General features: G+C 37.4%; 2 protein-coding genes across 5 annotated transcripts in view; one reads left to right on the top strand and one right to left on the bottom strand.

Moving 5' to 3' along the window:
• The window catches only part of TBCD (tubulin folding cofactor D), a 124,898-nt gene that overhangs the window by 73,907 nt on the left and 29,602 nt on the right, over positions 1 to 21,389 (bottom strand). For all 4 annotated transcript variants that reach the window (XM_030506223.1, XM_030506224.2, XM_030506225.2 and 1 more), the window contains one exon: positions 21,189 to 21,283. In XM_030506223.1, the coding sequence (XP_030362083.1) occupies positions 21,189 to 21,283 (95 nt within the window). The remainder of the gene's footprint in view (positions 1 to 21,188; positions 21,284 to 21,389) is intronic.
• ZNF750 (zinc finger protein 750) lies at positions 14,663 to 18,421 on the top strand. The gene is made up of 2 exons (XM_030506227.1): positions 14,663 to 16,300; positions 16,726 to 18,421. Exons 1-2 carry the CDS (start codon positions 14,874 to 14,876, stop codon positions 17,441 to 17,443), a joined length of 2,145 nt encoding a protein of 714 aa, XP_030362087.1. The 5' UTR covers positions 14,663 to 14,873; the 3' UTR covers positions 17,444 to 18,421.

Here is a 21,389-nt window from a genome sequence, read left to right as displayed (position 1 = left end):
ACTATATCGTTTAAAAAGTGCCTTTAAAACCATATTTTACACAAACCTAGACCATACCAGATGCCATCAGGAGCTCTCTGTTATTTAACTTCAGATTGTAATGCTTTTATATTTATTGCAATGTTTATCATATAAAACATACAAATACAGCAATTAAACAACCAAACAAACAAATGTTCGACAACAACAAAAACCTGTTCCTTAGCCTTAGGTCTTGTCTCCACAAGAAAATTGCAAAATTTCATGTCAACCCGATTTCATTTCAGACAGATTTTCACTGGATCTCAAGTTAATTGAGAATTGTCTAAATTTAGTTTAAAATATCTTAAAACAGATTAAGCTAATGTTACCTCTTTGATAAGTCTTATATCTGGATAGGGACTGTTTAGGCAGAGAAGCCTTCTCAGTTCACAATTAATATATTGCAAAACCTTCCATGTTGGAATTATAAAGTATAAGAAAAAAATACTACAAAAAATGGACGTGTGCTGCCACTGAAGGCTGTGCTGTACACAACGTCACTGTAGGAGCAGCTAAGAACATCACAATGAGTTATGAAGCTTAAACACAGTTATGGCTATCAATACAAAGAATAATAATTTTATTCTTCAAGTTTTTCTTCCACAAAACCAACTCATTGCAGAAGCGTCCTTGGGTAGGTTCATCCTCTTTGTGAGCCTCAGGCATCAAAAAAAAGTGTAAACAGCCATATCTACAGTATGTCAGCTTCCCCTGTTTTAAACAGCATACTATCACTATCATTCATATGCTAAAAAAAGAACTTGGGCTTTTCAGTGTAAAGAATATCAGATTGGAGACCACGTGCTCTAACCCAGCATTCTAACCCCCTTTTAGGAACAGAAGCAGGTCCTAATCCTAACTTCATTAGGGCTATTATACTAATAAGATATCAACAGAGATGCAAACAGAGGTAATTTCAGGTTAGGCCCATTATCAGAAATAAATACGGGTTTAAAGTTCTGCCAAACATTCATTATTTGTTCTCATTTTTGATACAAGCTGACTACTTCAGAATTTACTCCTAAAGGACAATTTGATCCAGAGGACACACTTTCCAGCAAGGATTACAAAATGCACATGCTGCTCTGTCTGTCAAAAAATTCCCCATGTTTCTATGAAATGCTCCAAGGTCGCATCCTGTAGGGAAGTGCCTGAACCCCGTCAACAGCTGGCCTCTCATCTCCCATCCCTGCACCCAGGCGTGACCTAGTTAGGAGTTTGCCATGGAAGAAGGGACCACTCATGCATGCTGAGGAGATACATGAGAACTGAACAGCTGAACTCCCCAAAGCTGCCATAACTTTCTCACAATTCCTACCCCTGACCCATGGATATAAGGCTATATATATACACATCCACAAACCAAAGAAGCATTTTCTAACCCATGACTATGAAGGGCTGTGTCTGTCTGGTTGCAATCTCAGTTCAGTCTCTCACTACGTAATGAATTAAGAGAGCCTTTAATTATAAGATCACGTGATATTTTTTTTCCATGGACCTATCTCAGTCAGCACACAGGAAAGACCTGCTCTAGGGATGAATCACAGCTGGGCAGCAAAGGAGATCGTTGTCTGCCTCGCTGCTGAGGGAGGAAAATATGTAATGCAAAGGCTGGCTTTCAGGCAGCAAGAAGGGATTGTTGGTTAAGTTGGATGTTGCCCTACAGAACTACATTCTAACTACATCTCTGCCAAAGACTGTTTGATACCAGTCACATCTCTTACATACAGTATTTAAAAGAAATGGACGCTGGCTCTCATTCCCCAGGTATCTTCTTCAATAAACTAATGGCAGGTTTGCAGAAGTTCTACAGCACTGAAATTAGTGTGAGCTTCTGTGTATGGCAAAGGGCCAATGAGGAAGCAGACAGATCTGGATTTTGGCCAGCCTATCTCCACATCATTATGTAATGCAGCCATAAAAAACTCAAAATCTTGAAGCACTCCTACCTAGCTAACATAGAAAAGCCTGCAGCTGACCTAAGACAGTACTGATCGGTCTTCTCGCAAATGCAGTGATGAATATTTGGGGGATTTATCTCCCCACTCACACCCAAGGCCATACTAGAGACCTTCACATAGGTTTACAGCTAAACGAGCTCTTCCTTTAACTTCACCATTAGCAAACTGCAATTTAAAGACATGAAGAAACAGGCGCACGAAGGAATCCCACTAAACAAACAAATTACTTTGAAGGAGTGTAAAAATTCTGTAAACTTATAACACTGCATGTCAGAAAAGAAAAATCACTGAAGAAACCCCAACCTTTAGGCTAAGGTTGTGCAATATTGAGATAAACCCTACAGGGAAAAGCCAGAAGCAATTCATTGTCATTTATTCCCTGCTTAGCATTTATACCATCTCCCAGTTGTGCTGGGGGAGGGACCTTTCCTGCTGCAGCTTCAGTGATGGCATTTAGTCTTGCTTATACCTGCTGGCTAGTGAAAAAAAATACTATCTGCACTATGTATAATGCTTCCTTGCTAATTTGAAAACTATTACGGTGACATACACATTATAAGTTCTTAACATACTATTTTCAAGACCACTCATCATTTTTAAAGTTCACCTGAGTATTAGAGAACAGGAATTCTGCAACCAGCCTTTCAGGTTTGGGTGTTCTCTATTTTCTAAGAGTCCACCTAGGACAGGCAGATTTTTTTTTTCCCATTTCTTCCTGTATCTACGATGAAAAGTACCTGGAATCTTGCCGCAAGCCTCACAATTAACTACCCCGACAAAAGAGACTAACACATTTCAGAAGCCTGACTTCCTGATGCATCCTCCTCCACAAACTGCAAATCAATATCAAACAACTTACTCTGGAACACAAAAACACAGAAGGTAATCCTTAAAAACAAGAGTATATATAAAGAAGCTTAAGAAGTTATAGAAGAGATTTTGATAAGACTATTTAAATCATAGTCCAAGTTAAACCTCTTTCTAGAAGACACTTAAAAGCAGAATTGAGTTTACTTTCTTTTAGCTTTTTTTTTTCTTTCAATAAATGGCACAGTGAAATTGAACAAGCAAAAAATGCTCTTTTCATTGTGTGTAGAGTTTTTCAGGCTTTGGGTTTTTTAAGTATATCAAGCTATATACAAATAGTTCTGGTTCTACCACAGAGCACACATCCACTCTAACCAAATTAATAACATACTGGCAACAGAAGCTGAGGGGGTTTTTAAACTGCAGACACAGAAGTCACATATACACACATATTCTTTCAAAGCTGTAGCATCTGATATTGAGATTAGCTGCATCTATTTGAAACCTTCTGACAGCACAAGAGCCTTCATTTCATACAAACTTTTCACCAAAAATATACTGGACAATGGGACATTTTTAAAACAGAAAACATGTAAACTGAAACAGTTAACCAATATTAACCATTCAGCAGAAATAACACACCAAATATTTGCCTAAGCCAGAGTCTTTCTGGATACTCATTGCATTGTGCCTGGCCTTTCTGAAAAGGTAAGCATCATCCTCATTTTGTCACTGAATCCTAAAACATCATCACCTGCCAATTCCCCTCTCAAATCTATCTCAGCCCCCTGACTAAAATACTTAACTGTAGACTTTAATGCCCCCTCCTTTCTTCTTACGTTTTTTTGTTGCTCCTTTTATTCTGAGAGTAATTTATGAAGAGAAGAAAAAAAGGCTGGTTCTTTACAAGTTGTTTTTTCCCCACTCTATTTTTACCCTTTCCATTTATTCTGAGATTTAAAAAAAAAAAAAAAAAAAAAAAAAAAAAAAATTAAAGATTTGGATCACTTCCATTGACCCACCATTATCAGACTTCTGAATTAGCCATTATCTGTGAATCTCATCAGCATTATTGCCTTCTGTTTAAATGATGCTTTTAGTGTTGCCACAGTTAAAAAAGGAGTGGGATTGCTGGATTGTTTCAGTCTATTCTCTGTGAGTGGGTAATACAAGAAGGCAAGCAGATCAAAAATAACGTCTTTCTGGCTGGAATCCTCCCAAGATAAGCACCAACTCATTGCAAGTGTAACCACATGGTTCTTCCAATCTTCTTTCCCTGGTTTCCTTTTCTTACTCTTCAGAGATGCAGAAGTTTCCAACCTTACTTTAAAAGTACCTGTAGGTACTTTTAGGATCCCATAATGCACAACAAACTAATCAAAAAAAAAAGAGCAAGTTACCCCTTGCCTGTGAAACATTAATAGTGCTACCATTGATTTCATATAAGAGACCTTCTCTGGCTGTAAGCAGAGCCATTTAGCAGATACAGCTGCAACTATTCAGTGGTCAGCAAGCTGTTGAGAGAGTTTAAGACCAGAACACTTTTAATCTCACCACGGACATATTAAGAACGCCTAGGAAGTTTCATGTTCCTATATATGACACACCTTATTAGCTAGAAAGTTTATACTATGCTGTCATCAAGAGAAATTTTAATAACGTCCTTTCACAAGCAAACCAGAAATTCAAGTAAACTAGGATTCTCTTGTTTGTTTAGTATTTATCCCCACCCAATTAAATAAAAAAACCCCTATAAATGTCTGAAGCCTACAAAACCACAAATACAGCAGAAGACAAAAGATGTGAAATCATACTGAAACCACACTGAAATGTAAGTTTTTGGCCTTAACATATGCTGTAGAGTAAGAAATGTTTTATTAAGGAGCACTGCGATCCCAAATGTAGAAATTCACACAAATACATTACAAGATCATAAGATTTTCAAGGACTTCTGCCCATTTTGCTGAAGAAAAAAAAAAAAATTATAATAAATAAAAAAAAATCCCTACATGCAAATTTAGCTGCATTGTCCATTCCAACAACTGAAATCTTACAGCTAAATGGAAACATGTAACTTCGAATTTAAAAACATAACAGTTTAAGAACTGCAGCATTAGTATGTTTAAAATGAAATGAAATAAAGTAAAACATCACATTTCACTTGCTGGTTTATATTCCCCACTTTTATAATGTACTGAAATAGTGGACAACATAATCATACAAAGCTTTATAAAATCTGATATATTTCAAAGAATAAATGAAAGCTAAAAGTATTTTGAGACCAGGAGTATTCATTAGACACCTCACTGCCTCTCTGTGAGAGTGGCATCACTGCAGTACAACACCAGTTATGCCTCAAAGAACAATGTGCAGGACTGACTTCATATATACTTGAACTGCACATGGCACAATTCAGGTCCTGCTACTGGATTCAATGAGGAAAAATTCACATAGGTGAGCAAACTGTCTCAGAATCTCTGGTGCAAGTCTTAAAATCAAAGCAGAAAAGGAAAAAAACATTCTGCATGAAAAACACTTTGAAAATAGTAAATCTTAAAAGGTAATTATAACCAGTGCATCAAGTAGAAACTGAAGGTACATTTTGTATCTCTGTTAGAATTACTGGCAATGAAAAGAATGGTTATTAACATCCCCTTCTTATGAACAGTTCACAGTTTTGCCTACAGTCTCAATTTCTGATGTTACTGACTTCCCCCAAGACATTTCACTGCCCAAGGGGGAGGATGGGAACCAGAAGGAAGATCACCCTAGGTCCAGGCCAAACACTAACAGTATAGGCCACAATAAATATCTAAAAATATGATCTGCAGTTGCTGTTAACTGCTGAGCTTTTATTCATTTCCCATCCAAATAACTTGCTCTAGTAATCATGAATAAGTGGCTCACAAACATCAGCAAGGTAATCTGCCCAGACATATCTCCGAAGTCAGGGACTGGAATCGGTATGAAAAACAAAGGCATATTTCAAAGGTGTTATTCGAAAAGCATTAAGACTAATAACTATTCATATGGGATAGAAGAAAATAATGATGAGAATATTGTACAAGAATCATGTAATGTTTTGGGGCACAGCATGAGTTACAGCAATTATATTCAAATACATTTGCCCCCTTCTGGGAATGGTATGGAATAACCTAGTCCAAACATGCTAATACAGATAGCAAAAGCTGTTGATAACTGCAGTTCAAGGGATCACAAAAAGAAAACAAGGACTTTCTGGAACATTTAGCTCAAAGCCACACATCTAGATACTTAACTAAGATGACAAAGATAAAAGTGAATATTGCCAGTGACACAATTTTAAGAGGTTTCCTTTTTATGGCAAGCTAAGCTTCACCATGTCTCTCAGTGCTCAACTACAGGAGATTATTCACATTTATTTATGATCATTCTTCTTTCTTGGAATAACTGCACAGTTCACAAATCTATAAGGCATCTCTAGAAAGAGACAGAAACACTGGTGATAACTGGCAGACAACCAGTGGACATCCTCTGAAAGCTGGTAACAGAGGTCTGACAGGAGCTAAAGCCAAAACAGCCAACCAACTCTGCCACCAGGGCCATTCTTTCTGTTAGAGCAGAACATTAAGAATTATCTGATTAATGGAGGGTTGATAACTGACCACAGCAACACTTGGCACTCTTTCAAACACCTAGGGAATGGAATTTTGAAGTGCAATAGGAAAATAAAACTTAGGTAAGTAGTGTATCAAGAATAGGTTAAGTTTATCCCATAGGTATGTATGGTTTGTGCTAGAGACATTTTGTTTTCAGTGCTACAGCTGAGCCAAAAAATTCATATAAAAACATGAAGAAGGAAGTTTGTAACATTTATAGAATGGCAGGTTTATGCTACAGTAATTAAACCTATGAAACCCAACTGCAGCTAAACAACATTTATTTAATACGGAATTTTAAACAGAACTCAGAATGAAGAATTATATTTTACACCAAAGAAGATATAAAATTAAAGCTTCTGCCCTCCAGAGATACAAAAATAATCATATTTTTAAAAAGGCAACTTGAGAGAAAAATACTAATAAATCCGAATTTTGCTGTGTCAATCCTGGTGTTCTGAATTAATCTGACTTGTGCTCAGACAGACTAAAAAGGGTGCTCCCAACAGGTGACTGCATTCAGTTTATCTAATCCTCAGGATGCAAGTACAATGAGTAACAAAAATAAGTGATGAAACAACATCACTGCAATCAGGCTTTATTCCTTCTAGAAGCATACGCAAACAGGAGCTCGCACGTTCCTTTTCTGGGGTGCACCAATGAGTCTTCCCCCCCAGATCTGGATTTTTTATACCATCCAAGCCCCAAGAAAAGAAGCATTTACATTAGATGCTCTTCATTTTTCCCAGTTCTATTTTGCTCACAGCTTATTTCAGCTGACCTAACAATAGCAACTTCCAGGAAGTAGCTAGATTTAAAACATTCTTTTCCTTGGGTCAAGGCAGAAACTGGACTTAATGTCTCCCCTTCACATACCAGACCAGGGAAGGGGGATAGGGAGAAGGCAGATTAAAATAAAATCAAAGTTCAAATACTGACTGCCTCTTACCCCAGTTCACTCACCTGTATTAAAGGAATCCTTCAATAGCCAGAAATTCCAATTTTCTTTTAAACAAAAAAATCTGATCTAATTCAAGGAAACCTACCTCCACCTATCGCATGCGAAAGGAAACTTGGTGGTGCCTGCCTTCAGCTACGGACAACATAAAATGATTCACATTTGCAGGAAAAAAAACCCATGAGGACAGTTATGTAGATTGCCATGGCACACAAACCTATGGACATGGAAGAAAGGCTTCTACAACTAACGAGTGAGGACTACCGAATAATATCTTCTGTTGAGACAGCAAAGGACCTTTCTCCTTAGGACCTTTCAGAGAACGCAGACATTACAGGATCTTTCTCTGCAGGGAGAATTTTCTGATATACTACTTTTCCTCAAGATATTTTACAACTAAATGGAAGAATGATGGACTTACAAACACGCTTGCTATTATTCCCTCTAAAGCCAAAGGATTTACAAACAGCTAGATAGTAAGATGGCATCTTTTTACATTGCCAAGCTGTGTTACAGCAACATAATTAAAAAAAAAGAAAAAAAAGAAAAAAGCCACCTTTCTACCTTAAAATTAGTGATTGCTTATATGCAGGAAAATATTCCAGAACTGGAAATAGCACTGGCATAGCAAGAGGAAGGCTAGTGGTCTGTGTACCCAGACAGGAAAGTACATGTCCATAAGTCATCCCATCGAGATAAAGGCCACACCATTAAAATTATTTTTCAGACACTGCTTTAGAGACTGATTTTGAAACAACTTTCATCCGCTGCCTAAACTGGTTCTATAGGGACAATTTCCTTAATTTTCACTCAGAGACCATACTTTTGCCAAGTATAAAATTCATCATACTTCTGTCTGTAAAAGTTTCATTAATCTGCAACTGTATCTATAGAGCAACAGGTTAAACAAGAGGGTTGTCATGCTCATCCAGCTGAATTGAACAGTTCTGAATAGAAATTTTAACATCTCAGGGTCATTAGAATTGATAGCCAACCCCCCTTTGCTTTATATGCAGCAGCAGGAATGGTTTTAAGAACTGTCAAAATATTTTCCTTTTAGCAGCCCGTATGCAGAAGGTTATTATTTCACCACACAATTCAGCAATGTCACTAGATGACTGGCAAATCCACTAATAAATTTGTCACTTATAAACTCTAACTAAAATGCAACTAAAAGCAAGTATTAGTACTAATCAGTGGATGGTCAGTTGTCTTTCTCCTTTCACCACTGAATGTCCCAGCTCCTAAGCAAACATGTAGACATGATAATCGATTTCTTACTGAGACGACTACTTCTCAGTTACAGGATCCGTACATTTGACTGTTGATTATAGGCAAGCTTTGGCAGGTTGCTGTGGCAAGCACGCTTGGAGTTAGTTCAGTCCTGCCTTCAGAAAGGAGACTCATGAAGGACAAAAAGATTTAAATAAAAATGGAGAGGGGGAGGAAGAAAAAGAGCAAGAATATTAAAGCTACAAAGGCATTCAATCAAAAATGTCCGTCTCCAACAAAAGAGTTAAATTATTATTTTTAAGCTTTGCTACCCCCTGTGTACAGTCAATTCTGCTGCTCACAAGCCACTTCTACGAAAGTGAAATATATTAAAAGCTCAGTATGTTACCTAAGCCATTTTTGACCCCACACTGCAGACTGCTACTGAGAACAGACACTACGGTTTAGAGTAAAACTTGGTTGTTGGAGGGCACAAAAGCGACAAGAGCTCTCTTCGATAGCTTAGATGCTGAGGTAATGCTGAATGAAAGCAGTGGACGCAAACAAATGAATCGTAGCTTCAGGCTGGAGTAATATCAGGTGCATCTCTACACCCCGAGGGCTCAACTCCTACACTTCTTAAGTCCCTCCCCCTGAAACAACCTCCTGCAGTTTCACTTAGAGATCAAGCAGAGAACAGGTACTTCTCTCTCAGCAGTGACAGCTCCAGCTTACCAACAGTGAGCACCTTGGAGGTTTCAGACATCTATGTAGCTGGTAAGTACATTTCTTTCGAGTATTTTCTTGTTGTTCAAATAAAGTGTGTTTGTGTTAACAACTAAAAAAGTAAACCAGAGGTGGTCATTTTTCAGCTGTCTCAAAAGCCTGGGTTACTCCTAGCAGGTGCATTTACTGCACCAGTCTAAGCTTTCAGCAGAAACTTTCAACAGGAGAGGGGAATATTTTAGTTTGAGAGATGAACTAACTCTTGTGAGTTTTTACAGTAATTAACTCTTGTTGGTGAAAAGTGTTTTAAGCACCTTTTTCCCTAGAGGAAGTTGCTGTATAATATTGAAGTATGACACAAAGCTGTATTGCTTAAAACTCCTGTGTTTAGTCTGCCAAATATCCTTCACACAGTAGGGTCGGGTGAATCTGAAATGATTGTCTGAAAAGAAGGTACTTCAGGTTTGATTTATTATTTTTTCCACCTTTTGGGAATTAAGCACAGAAAATTGGATTGGAGTTTATAGTTATCTTCTCTCTAGTTAATTAAAGTGTATTAAGATATTGAATTATTAACTTAATACTGACAGAGATTTTTATTTCTTATTTATCCACGCTGCCTAACAAACGTATTTAGTCTGTTTCTGTGCTTGCTCTCACACACGCGCAGAGCCAGACCACACGCACACCCACACACAAGCACGCAGCCCTCTTCGGTCCATACCTTCACCACACACTTCCAGTCCTCACCAACCCACTCCTCTCACCCAGATTTCCTCCTAATTAACAACCAGTTGCGTTAAAATTTATCTTTCAGTTTAAAGGAACTGGAAGTTTAGAAGGGAGTGGTAGTTAATCACTGGAAAATCTCAGCTAGAATAAAACTCACAAATCTTGTTCTTGCAACACTCTAGGTAGGTGACAATGGCATGTCCTTGAGTTATGCAATAATGCCACATCACAATATTTTAATTATAGCATGTCCTTCAGAATGTTCCACCCCAGTGAGTACTCCTGGTCAGAGAGATCAACATCACCAAAAGGATACTGCAATAATAATGGAGTGTGCATGACAAACTGTTACGTAGTTTGCTAAAGCAGTGTCCTAAAAAGAAATATAATTACCATCCCTGCTTGTAATAAAAGACATTTTGAAATTTCCTCTTTGATCAAATGGGCATCTTAAACAATTCAGACTACTTAAAAACCTAAAAAACAACATGCACATATATATATGTACATATATGTGTGTGTGTGCGTGTATATGAATACATATGTGCATGTGCTTGTATACTTATACCCACGTACATTCTTGTTTATATATTTATACACACACGCACGCACACATGCATTCTTGTTTTCTGAACTTGTGAATATGTTAAAGGGAAGGAGGCAGCAACAACATACTTTTAAAAACAGAAGGAAGAAAACTTGCAGCTCTCAGTCTCAGGCTGGAAAATGTTCCAGATGAGACAGCCGTGAGGAGGTACACTGGTGACAAGAATCAAACAGCTAAGCCTCCAGTTTAAGCAATATTATCTGAATGGCCTGTTCTCCATAAAAACACTAAATAAATAATACTACTATACTTCAAAACTAGAAAGATAAAATTGCAAAAATATAACTACCTGCATTTCTAAAATCATAAGAAATAAAGGAATAAGTAAAAATAAAGGAATAAGTAAAAATAAAGGAATAAGTAAAAATAAAGGAATAAGTAAAAATAAAGGAATAAGTAAAAATAAAGGAATAAGTAAAAATAAAGGAATAAGTAAAAATAAAGGAATAAGTAAAAATAAAGGAATAAGTAAAAATAAAGGAATAAGTAAAAATAAAGGAATAAGTAAAAATAAAGGAATAAGTAAAAATAAAGGAATAAGTAAAAATAAAGGAATAAGTAAAAATAAAGGAATAAGTAAAAAAGAAATAAGGAAATAAATTCTCAATTTATAAGAAATAAAGGAATAAATAAAAATAAAGGAATAAATAAAGGAATAAATAAAAATAAAGGAATAAGTAAAAATAAAGGAATAAATAAAAATAAAGGAATAAATAAAAATAAAGGAATAAATAAAAATAAAGGAATAAATAAAGGAATAAATAAAAATAAAGGAATAAATAGCAGAGAAATAAGGAAATAAATTCTCAATCTAAAAAAAAAATACACAAGACAATTATCATCCTACTACTGAAGAATTTTTCCCATTTTTAAAGGCTATCACAAGTTATGCCATTCAAGTTTAAGAAAAAAGCCACTACTTACTGTGATTTTTCTTTCTAATACTCGATTTTAATTTTGGTAGCACAAACCAGACATTGTACAACTCTAAGTAACTAACATTATTTATATAGAGACAGTTTTAATTGGTGGCACCTATTTTAAACCATTAATATCTTTTCCAGCTCTATGTGTGGGATCAAATCATTTTAATTTTTTTTAATTATGAAATATGTGCCTCTGCCAGATACTCCTGTGTTTCACTTAGAGAGATCGGAGGAGAAATTATCCTTCTCGTCTGGGCTAGGAAATATTTTATTACTGGCATTTTTATACCATGAGAATAAAAATAAGGGATTAAACAGTTAAAAGAGAGGAGCAGAACATTCATCTGGCTGGCAGTAGCCTAAGTTTACGAATGCGTAAACACCCTCTAAATAAGCTACTCGTTCTACACCTCTCAAGTCGGAGCGACAAATTCTGGGAGCTCTACTGTCTGCATCAAAACAAAGGAAAAAATGACTAAAAACCCCGTTGGAATTCTCTCTTGCTGTACATATGGCAAAGCAGCACCAACGCTCTAAATTTCTACCATTAAAAACTGCAGCAATGCATTTTCTCTTATTAAGAAACGATAGTTAATACTCTGTTGAACAGGAATAACTTGAATCAAAGTTAAATACCAAGTACAAAGTCAGGGTGGGGGGGAACGGGACACACAGGAATTTTCATTATTAAGCGAAGGAAAGCTAGCAGAACAAGAAAACCTCATTAACATCTCTTTATTATAAGAGCTGCACCTGAATGCAAATTCGGACTGTTATCATAAATGGTTCACCTAAGAAGGCAATGGAGTTTTGACAACAGTACCTTTTTTTTTCATGAATAATTAGTACAAGTACTTCCAAGAAGATATAAAGAACAACAGGTACAAACTGACTTGATCGAGTCCATTACAAACTGTCCACGTAGTTATATACCATTAGCCAAAAATAAATGCAACAAGGTCACTTAAGGCAGTGAAAAAAGACCAGTTGCGTCTTGGACCTCCCCTCCTACACCTCAATATTTTAATTTATTTTTATTTCTAATGTAGAAACATTATTCTTAATCTTTCAAAGGAATTCTGGCTATCATTATTTAAAATATTTTTTAAAGACTGTATGGAGCCTTAATTTATTCTACTACCTTAACCAGACTCCAAGGACAAGACTTTTAACAGGCTGCTCAATAATTCAAGTTTTTTTCATTGTTACAGTATCAGTATCCAACTCAGATAACAAAAAAAGCTTTCCTAAAACCTGAAAAATAAAAAGCTGCTTCTCTACACATTCCTTTTTCTTTAAGCTATAGCACATTTAATCATTTGTTAGTTTGAAGAAAAAGCTTGATTGTTTTTTCTACTTACAGAGCAGCTTTGCAATTTTCAGAGTGCCTTCACAATTACTATTTTAACAAAATTAATATTTCTATGACATCAGAAACAACATTTAATACAAATTGCTAGAATTACTATACCTGATGAAACAAGCAGCAATTCTGTAGCTTTGCCTTCAGTTTTCATCATGTGTTGCATGTCATTTTCTATTAAATAATCTGATTTAAGAAATGCAAAACAACTCCACTTTAACTAAAATCTCACAGCATGTAATTACCAGGAATTCTTTTCATAAACGTTGTATTTTAATACTACTCCTAATTCATACTTCTATGTAAAAAAACTTTCTTTTTATAAAAAAATAGAAAATATCAAGCTATCTAGTCACTCTTACAATTAGTATTCCTGTAGTTTCGGGTAACACAATAGATACAGTACGTGGTTTTGCAACAGTCATCATTTTGATAATGATGCTTATAGTTCATGATGAAATCATCAGTTTTGAGATCTCTGCCATAACACATCCTATAAAATCATGAGAACTTGACTCTGAGAGTTTCTCACGCCTTCAGAATCAGTGAACATAATGGAACAAGCTGATACAAGCCCTCCTGACTTATCTACTGAGCAAATCATTAGGCTGTGTAAAGTATCCACAACCTTAGTTTTTCTGAAGAAAGGCAGATACATCATTCCCCTATAAATCAATTACTGTCAGACTTTTTTTACCTGAATTACTGCACTTGTGTCTGTGTTAACTACATGCAATATGTAAGGTGCTACGCAGCAGAGGAATGCGAACTGTGTTTATCAAGCAGAAGATTCCATTAGTCAGATACTGCAGTACTCATTTCTCTTAATTGAATTAGGAAGAGGAAGAAAATTGGTGCGGTTTTATCCTTCGAGAGATTGGCCACTTTTGAGGTATCCATTGAGATTAGGCTGTTAGGAAATGCCACGCCAGGTAAGAGAGGGGGTTGGTCAGTCTCTGAAAGAGCCAAGTCAGCTCCTACCTGTGTGCAACCAATCCTCTCCACCCTCCTTGCACCAAAGCAGGAAATTCCCTCTGGTCTCTCCCCAACCGGCCCAACAGGCTTGCCCCACATCCAGCTGCTGCCAGGACCTGCCTCTTCTCATTCTGCCCACCTCCACTTCTCTCTCAACAGCTCCACCTAGATTTCTACTTTCATCTTCTGAATAAATGTTCCTTCAGTTTTCAAAGAAAACTCCCTCAAGCCGGGAGCAGTGGCAGGTGATGAGCACTGCTGAAAACTAGGCCACCTCTGGGACTGTGCTGAGGTGCAGAAGGATGTCAAAGTTTAATGAGTGTCTATCTCAAGTCTGGCATCTAGCGCTTTCCATAGAATCATTCAATGGTTTGGGTTGGAAGGGACCTTAATGCTCATCCAGTTCCAACCCCTGCCATGGGCAGGGACACCTTCCACTAGAGCAGGTTGCTTCAAGCCCCGTCCAACCTGGCCTTGAACATTGCCAGGATGCTAGCGATAGGGAACTGGGTGGGGGGGTGGAGGTGCCCCATTTTCTATTTGTTTGGGGATTTTGCCTTTTTGGCTGTTTTGGGGGGGTTGGTTTTGGTTTGGTTGGTTTTTTGAGCTTTTTTATTTTTGTTAAAAAACAAAACCACAACACACCATATGTGACATGAGGGGGAATACAGTTAAAAGAATGTATTACTTTGTATTTACTTCCAATGTTCCACTAATTTTAAACTTTATGTTACAGTTCCTGCACTACCAGTTGCAGAAGTATTGGTTTCCGGCACCCCCTCTTCCCTGAGACACCACAGGAGCTGGCTTCCTCTCTTCACCTGGGAAGAAGGATTCTAGAAACCAGAAAAACTGGAAACATCAAGAGGCTAAAGCTGTGGAAAGCTAACCACAAGAAAGTTTTTCTAAAGAACCATTACATTTAATTGCTTAAAGCAGAGAAAAAAATGAGTCTTCTCAAAGAACGTAAACCAAAGAAGCCTCACTACATCCCAAGACCACCAGGAAAGCCATTTAAGTACAAGTGCTTCCAGTGCCCCTTCACTTGCAATGAGAAATCCCATCTTTTTAATCATATGAAGTATGGCCTCTGCAAAAACTCAATTACTTTAGTATCAGAGCAGGATCGCGTTATCAAGTGTCCAAAGACCAGTTCCTTGGAGCCCAAACAGATCAATCAGCTTGAATCTCCAGTCAAACCAACTTCTTCTAAATCTGTCACAAATGGACTGGCAAACCTCGATTCAAAGCCTAAATATCCTTTTGCAAAAGAAGATGCCAAGGAAAATGTTGAATTACAAAACCAGGCAACAAACACAGCAATTCAAGGACAAAAACCTGCGATTCAGAAGGAATTAACCCCTGCCAGTACTACAGCAGAAAGCACTATCAGCATGCAGCCCCTTTTGGACAGCATTGTCAGGCCCTCGGCTTTCGTTCCTGTAGGAGAACACAGAGATAGTAAAGGCCCGGAAACCAGTGAAGTATCTGAAATCATATCACTCTCTAACAAAAATTCACCTTTTCACACTAAGTCTGCGTTTCATGCACCAGGTCACCCATGGAAAGCAGGTTCTCCTTTCCTCCCAGAGTTTCCACATAAAGTTGCTCCCCCAAAAGGCTTTGGTTCCATTTCACCTTATATGCAACCGATGATTCCTGAGTACTCACCCCATTTTTATGAGCATAGGCTGGCTATCTACACACCGTACTTGCTTCCAGGTAATTCAGAGTGTGAAAGCTCTGCTCTGCCTGTCTATGGCACGCAAGATCAAAGACACTTTCTTCCACACCCAGGACCACTTCCAAAACCCATAAATCCATCAGCATATGAACACTATCGATTGTTCCAACAATATCATTCCACTCCTCCGATACCATATGGATTTTGTAGGCCAACAGATCCTGCGTTTTACAGATTTTCACACGTAGCTGGTATTAACAGAGATCAAAATTCTCATCTAATGGAAGAAACTACCTTACTGTATCCAGCTTCTTTAAGCCCATCCCAACAATACCCTCTAAATTCACATAAAAAACAAGCAGATTATGAAAAAGAAATGACATTATTGCATGCCAAAAGTAACTCCAAAGATGACCAGAATGAAAGAGAGAATGCCAAAATGAGCCCTCTTGCAGGAAGTGCGGCCACAGGCTCCCCTGGCAGACCCAGCCCAACCAACTTCACTCAGACAAGCCATGTATGCGAAGGCTTGTTTGACCTCTCTAACAAGTCATCTTCCACATCGCTTGGCAAGTATGACCAACCAGAAGAAAACTTCACAGCTTTCCGACCTGTGAGGAAAAGCACTGATCAACCAAGTCTACTTCAAAGTGTGCAGACACAGCAAGAGAGAGGAGATTCACCTACCAGGTAAAATAATAAAAGTCACTTTGAAAATCCTTGTCAGATTTACACACAAGGGACACACAAAGGTAGATGGACACATTTCATGCAATGCCCCTAAAATACATTTAAATTTAAGCCATTGGGGTAATTTGTTCTATATTGACAGTGCAAAACACAGTACAACTCCCAATTGCTATAGTGAGCAGACCACTCATTCTCCCTGAGTGTATCAGGTGTTTCCCATACAATCACTATGCATGTGTCTGTGTATTTCAGGGAATTACCTGCATTACAATGATGTGTATGGTGCAAGGGACTTGGGGGAGTTAAAGGAGAAACAGCAAAATTGTCAGACTTCCAGCCAGATTGTTTTCTTCCTGCCCACTTCCTCAGCCCCGATTTAAAAGAGTAACTGATAGTGAATTCTCTTTTCTCCTCATTTCTTTCAGCATTAACGTCACTGATGAAGATTCACATGCACAAAATGAATGCCATAACAATGAAGGCTCACTGTCCAACGCAGATGAAGACACAGGGATAGCTCCCCTTAATCTTTCCAAAAAGGCTGATGCAAACACAGGACCTACTCATGAGCATACATACAAAACCACATCCAAAACAGAAAGTCAGAGCTTTCTGGAATTGCAAGACATGCCACTGAACCTCTCAGTAAAAGATTCCTGTAACACAGTAAGCCTGAAAACATCATTCCACAGTCCATCTCACGATAATGGTGCTGCTACTTCTCCAAGCAATGAAAATGAAACCTCTGGAGTAGATGCATGTAGCCCCAAGAACCCTACTAACAGTGCCTGTGACAAATCTTTCACAGCTCACCATAATGAAGCTCAAGACTTAAGAATAATTGACAGCTGTGATGAACAGAAACAAACAGCAGCTGTAGCTCTCTGTCAGCTAGCTGCATACAGCCCAGGCAAAGTTAGACTGGACAACGAAGGGCAGAGTCCTCAGGACAGTAATGCTTCTTGTGCAGAAGCTCCTCTTAACTCTTCTGATACTCAGGATACTCAGTGCAATCAAAAAGTAAAAGGACAAAAAAGGACAAATCAAAAAGAATCAGCAAAATCTCAGCAAGGCACTAAAAGAGTAAGGCCAAATGACTGTAGCAGAGTCTTCACTTTAAGGAAGAGAACAAGAGTATCTTAATACTTCACTTTCCGATGAGTTTCTGGTCATAGGAGCTAGTTACCAGCAACACCATTAAATTTCTACAGACCGCCTCTTACTGGGTTTGGTTCCATGACAAGACACATTCAATCTCTCCCATGTAAATAATGTTCATAATTTTATATTAATATTTTTAAGTAACAGAACCTTCCCTTGTATAAGCTCAGATTTTGATGAGTGAATTTTTGCATTCATTACTAAAGCCAAAGTACATCAGATGAATCTTTAAGGGGTTTTGCAATTGTATTAATGTAAAATAAATTTTACAACTTCTTTTCTTAAAAGATGTTTAAGCTCTAGAAACAATACTGTTCAATAACATACTGTCATAGTCTTTGTCAGGCTCAATTTCATTTAATGGGGTTTTTTTTGTCTCTTTTTCTTTGAAAAACATTTTATGTCATGGTGCAGTAGTTTAAATAAGCTTAAGATTAAACCTGGCTATTTAGAATTTACTGTAAAAACCGGTTTGTGTATGAATGCACTTTCCCACTGTGCCATAATACAAAACACCAGACCAAATTTTGCTACTCAGAGGCAGACGCCAGTTGAAACAAACTGATCCAAACCTTGTGTAAGCAAGTTTTGCTGATGTCGCCTGAGATTTAAGTTAAACCAAGGAAAGCCTGCACCAATCTAACAAACCCAGTTTATGTTCATCTTTAACTGAGCTGCTCTGAAAACAACACTAAAAATTTGAAGATCTAAACGATTTAGGTGCCTCATCTTCCTCTGAGGTTAGACAGACACTGGGCAACTTTCAAACTCCAAGCCTAAAAGGTTATTTATATAATTTATTTCACCTGAGGCAAACTCTTTCTGGTGAAGGTCTTATTTCCATATACATGTATCTCTAATTATCAGTTTCAATGTGCTTCTACATACATCCTAAAACTATTTTCTGCTTCTATACCTGTGTATATAAACTTGCAATTTTTCAAATAAATCTGTGACCTGTACTTCAAATATATGGCACGTCATTAATGACCACAAATACACTCACTGCACCATCTGTAACACGTATCTTGAAGAAAAATTAGCAAATAAATTGCTAAATTTTCAATTTACAAGTAGAATTTGGCATTGACTATCAACTCTACAAAAGGAGCTTCCTTCAGTGAAGGAAGTTCATTATGCACATGAATTCAGCTGTACTTTAGCTCCACATGACAAACCTTAGAAGTCCCTCTGCCTTAAAGCTGCTGTCCAGCTTAGCAAAGCTTCTACAAAAGTTTAACCAAACCAAGGCTGTTCCACTGTATACATACCCCGTGTAAATTTGCACAGTATGAATTAGCAGTCAAAGGAAAACAAACCCAGGCTTATTCACTCAAAACTATGGGTATGTATTTCTTATTGATTCATTATTCAGACAAGAGACTGCCTCACCTACCAAAACACTACTAGTAGGTATAAACCCACATCAGGAAGCTGAGTTGTATTCAATGCAATATAGAGTTCCCAGAGTATTTGTTTTTCTTAATTTTTTGTGCTATGGTGGTTTGAGCAAACAGCTTAGCCCTAGCATTTTAAGAAGTTTACCATTAAACCGTAAATGACAGGGGTTAAGTTTCTGAGCTAAGAAACAAGACTAACAACATTGATCTTTAAATTAATCTTTCATAGAGGAAAGCTTTTCCTAGAGTATCAAAAGACAAGAGTATCAATCCGAGATAACAGGAAAAGTCTGATTACCTCAGATTACAACAGCAAGGCAGTAAGAAAGTGTGATGTATGAAGCTGTCCATAGTAGGAGATAAAACAAGAAGAAAGACCTTTTTTCTAAGCCAAAAAAAGCCCATTAAAAAGGGGCCATTAAAGCAAAAGAGAAAAAAGGGATAAGGAACCATGTGAAGTGTGCATGGCTATTCTACAGCCCATCTGCCCAATGATAATGAAGGTTTGACTCTGATGAAGATACATTATTTGTCATTACTAGTTACATTCTTCACTAGCTGCATCCCATTTTATGTCCAAGTCTTTCCAAATTCTATCCTACAAATTCAGACTATCCTCTTTTACTCATTGTTTGCTGTATCATAACTTTTTGCCTCTGTATAACTCATTCTTGAGTACCAGAAAACCAAAGGAGCTGCAGCTCAGTCAAGATAATCTCTGACTAGGTTTCTTACCCATCTTCTTAGACAATGACTGTTGGAATTCTTAGCCCTATTTAATTAAGAAACTTGCAATGTCTATAAAATCATTTTTTAGACCTTTATGCCTATCTCTTTCCCAGAAAGACTGTGGTGCCATGGTTGTGTTCTCTCCTATGTCAGCTTTCTGTTCTTCCACACCAACAGTAAATAGAAGGATACTAATATTAAACCCTTATTAATATATTAATACACCAGTATTGAAGTATCACACCAGTAATAGAAGGCTACATCTTGTGCAGTCTCACAAATTAAAAATTTGCATATAAACCCATGTATATTAAAATGACCTTCCAAGGCAGCAATATCTTTTCCCTGCATCTCTGTAGAAAAAGAAGGGTGTGAAGGATACAACCATCATCCCCATTCTACAAATACAAAAAAATCAACCTAAAAAGTGAAGAGAGATGGTTTCACAGCACAGGTCAATTCACTGGCAGAGCCAGGATTCACTCATGTCCTCTGTAGTCCTACACAACATCCACCTTGCACAGAACTTCCACTTTAGATTTAAACAATTCTATTACACGAGGCTATTTCAATTCCTTGATAGAATAGAGGAGGGGTGGGGGTGTTAACTATTTCATACAAGGGCAAAAGTAAATGGAAAAGGAAAACCAACTGACAGCTAGCTGTGCAAAAACTCTGACATGCAAACCAGACACTGTATCGGACATGAACTCGTTCCATGGAGACAGAATAACAAACTGTATTAAATACCATATTTTACAGTTCCTTCTAGAACAAGTCAACAGATCTTCAAAATACAAATGATCTGGCAACCTGGCTTGCTAGGATGAAACACCAGTTTTGACACATTTGTGAAAATTAGCGTTCAACTTCTGTGGTCAACACAGGCCTACCAGATGAGATCAGAACCACCATCTAGCCCAAGATACTGCTGTCGAAGTGCCCAACGGTGGCTGTGCACTGCTACATTATGCTTTTGTCATTTCAACTCTATCAAAAATTGACCAAAATCACTAAACAGAAAACTACTACTTTCACATTAATATCTTTGTACTTCAATATATGTTGATACATACAGAACACACAAAGAAACAATTCCTCTGCCCTGTTATTTCTCTTTCCATCCTGATATTTCAAAAACCTATTAAAAACTTACACATTCATGTATAAATTACACTAAATTGGCCTCTGAAATTTATTCAGAAACACGCAGCATAAGTTACTAACTTTAAAGTGCAAGTTAGTCATCAGGTATTCAATATAGTCTACTTAAACAACACTGACACAGTATATAGACAAGCAGTATTATTTTTATGCAACTGTACAGAGAAATATGGGAGTGAGGAAGAAAGAAGAAAACCCCAAGAAACTAATTTCATTTTGGAAAGAAAAATTTATTAAGCATATAAAGGCACACCCAAGACAATGCTTTTGCAGAAGTATCTTAAATATCCCCATAGGCGTATTTCTTTGCTCTAGAATTCAACACTACAGCCAGTAGTAAATGAGCAAATTCCAGCCTAGTGCCGCACATTCAATGTCTAATACCATAAATTGTTAATTCATGCACTTACTCACATTCAGCAACTACAACTCACCATCTGAAATTCGGGAAGGGAGTAACAATCCTCTTCTGCCTAATTCAGCCAGAGCCAGGCATCCACCGTGCCATGCATTGTCTGTTTCCTGGAAACTAATTTTAGAACAAAGACAACTTTTTGTTAAGACCAGCCTCCCCTTTTCAGATTTCATTTTTCATGGTCAATTCCTAACATCTTAAAAGACACATAACCCCATAT

This window comes from Strigops habroptila, chromosome 14 (genome assembly GCF_004027225.2).
Source record: "Strigops habroptila isolate Jane chromosome 14, bStrHab1.2.pri, whole genome shotgun sequence".
In the NCBI taxonomy this organism is placed as follows: domain Eukaryota; kingdom Metazoa; phylum Chordata; class Aves; order Psittaciformes; family Psittacidae; genus Strigops; species Strigops habroptila.
This window is presented reverse-complemented; position numbering and strand designations above follow the sequence as displayed.

Bases quoted from the DNA above. Each gene is read 5' to 3' on its own strand.
- ZNF750 (XM_030506227.1), top strand. From the start codon at position 14,874: ATGAGTCTTCTCAAAGAACGTAAACCAAAGAAGCCTCACTACATCCCA. The intron at 16,301-16,725 runs GTAAAATAATAA...CATTTCTTTCAG, and splicing joins AGAGGAGATTCACCTACCAG to CATTAACGTCACTGATGAAG.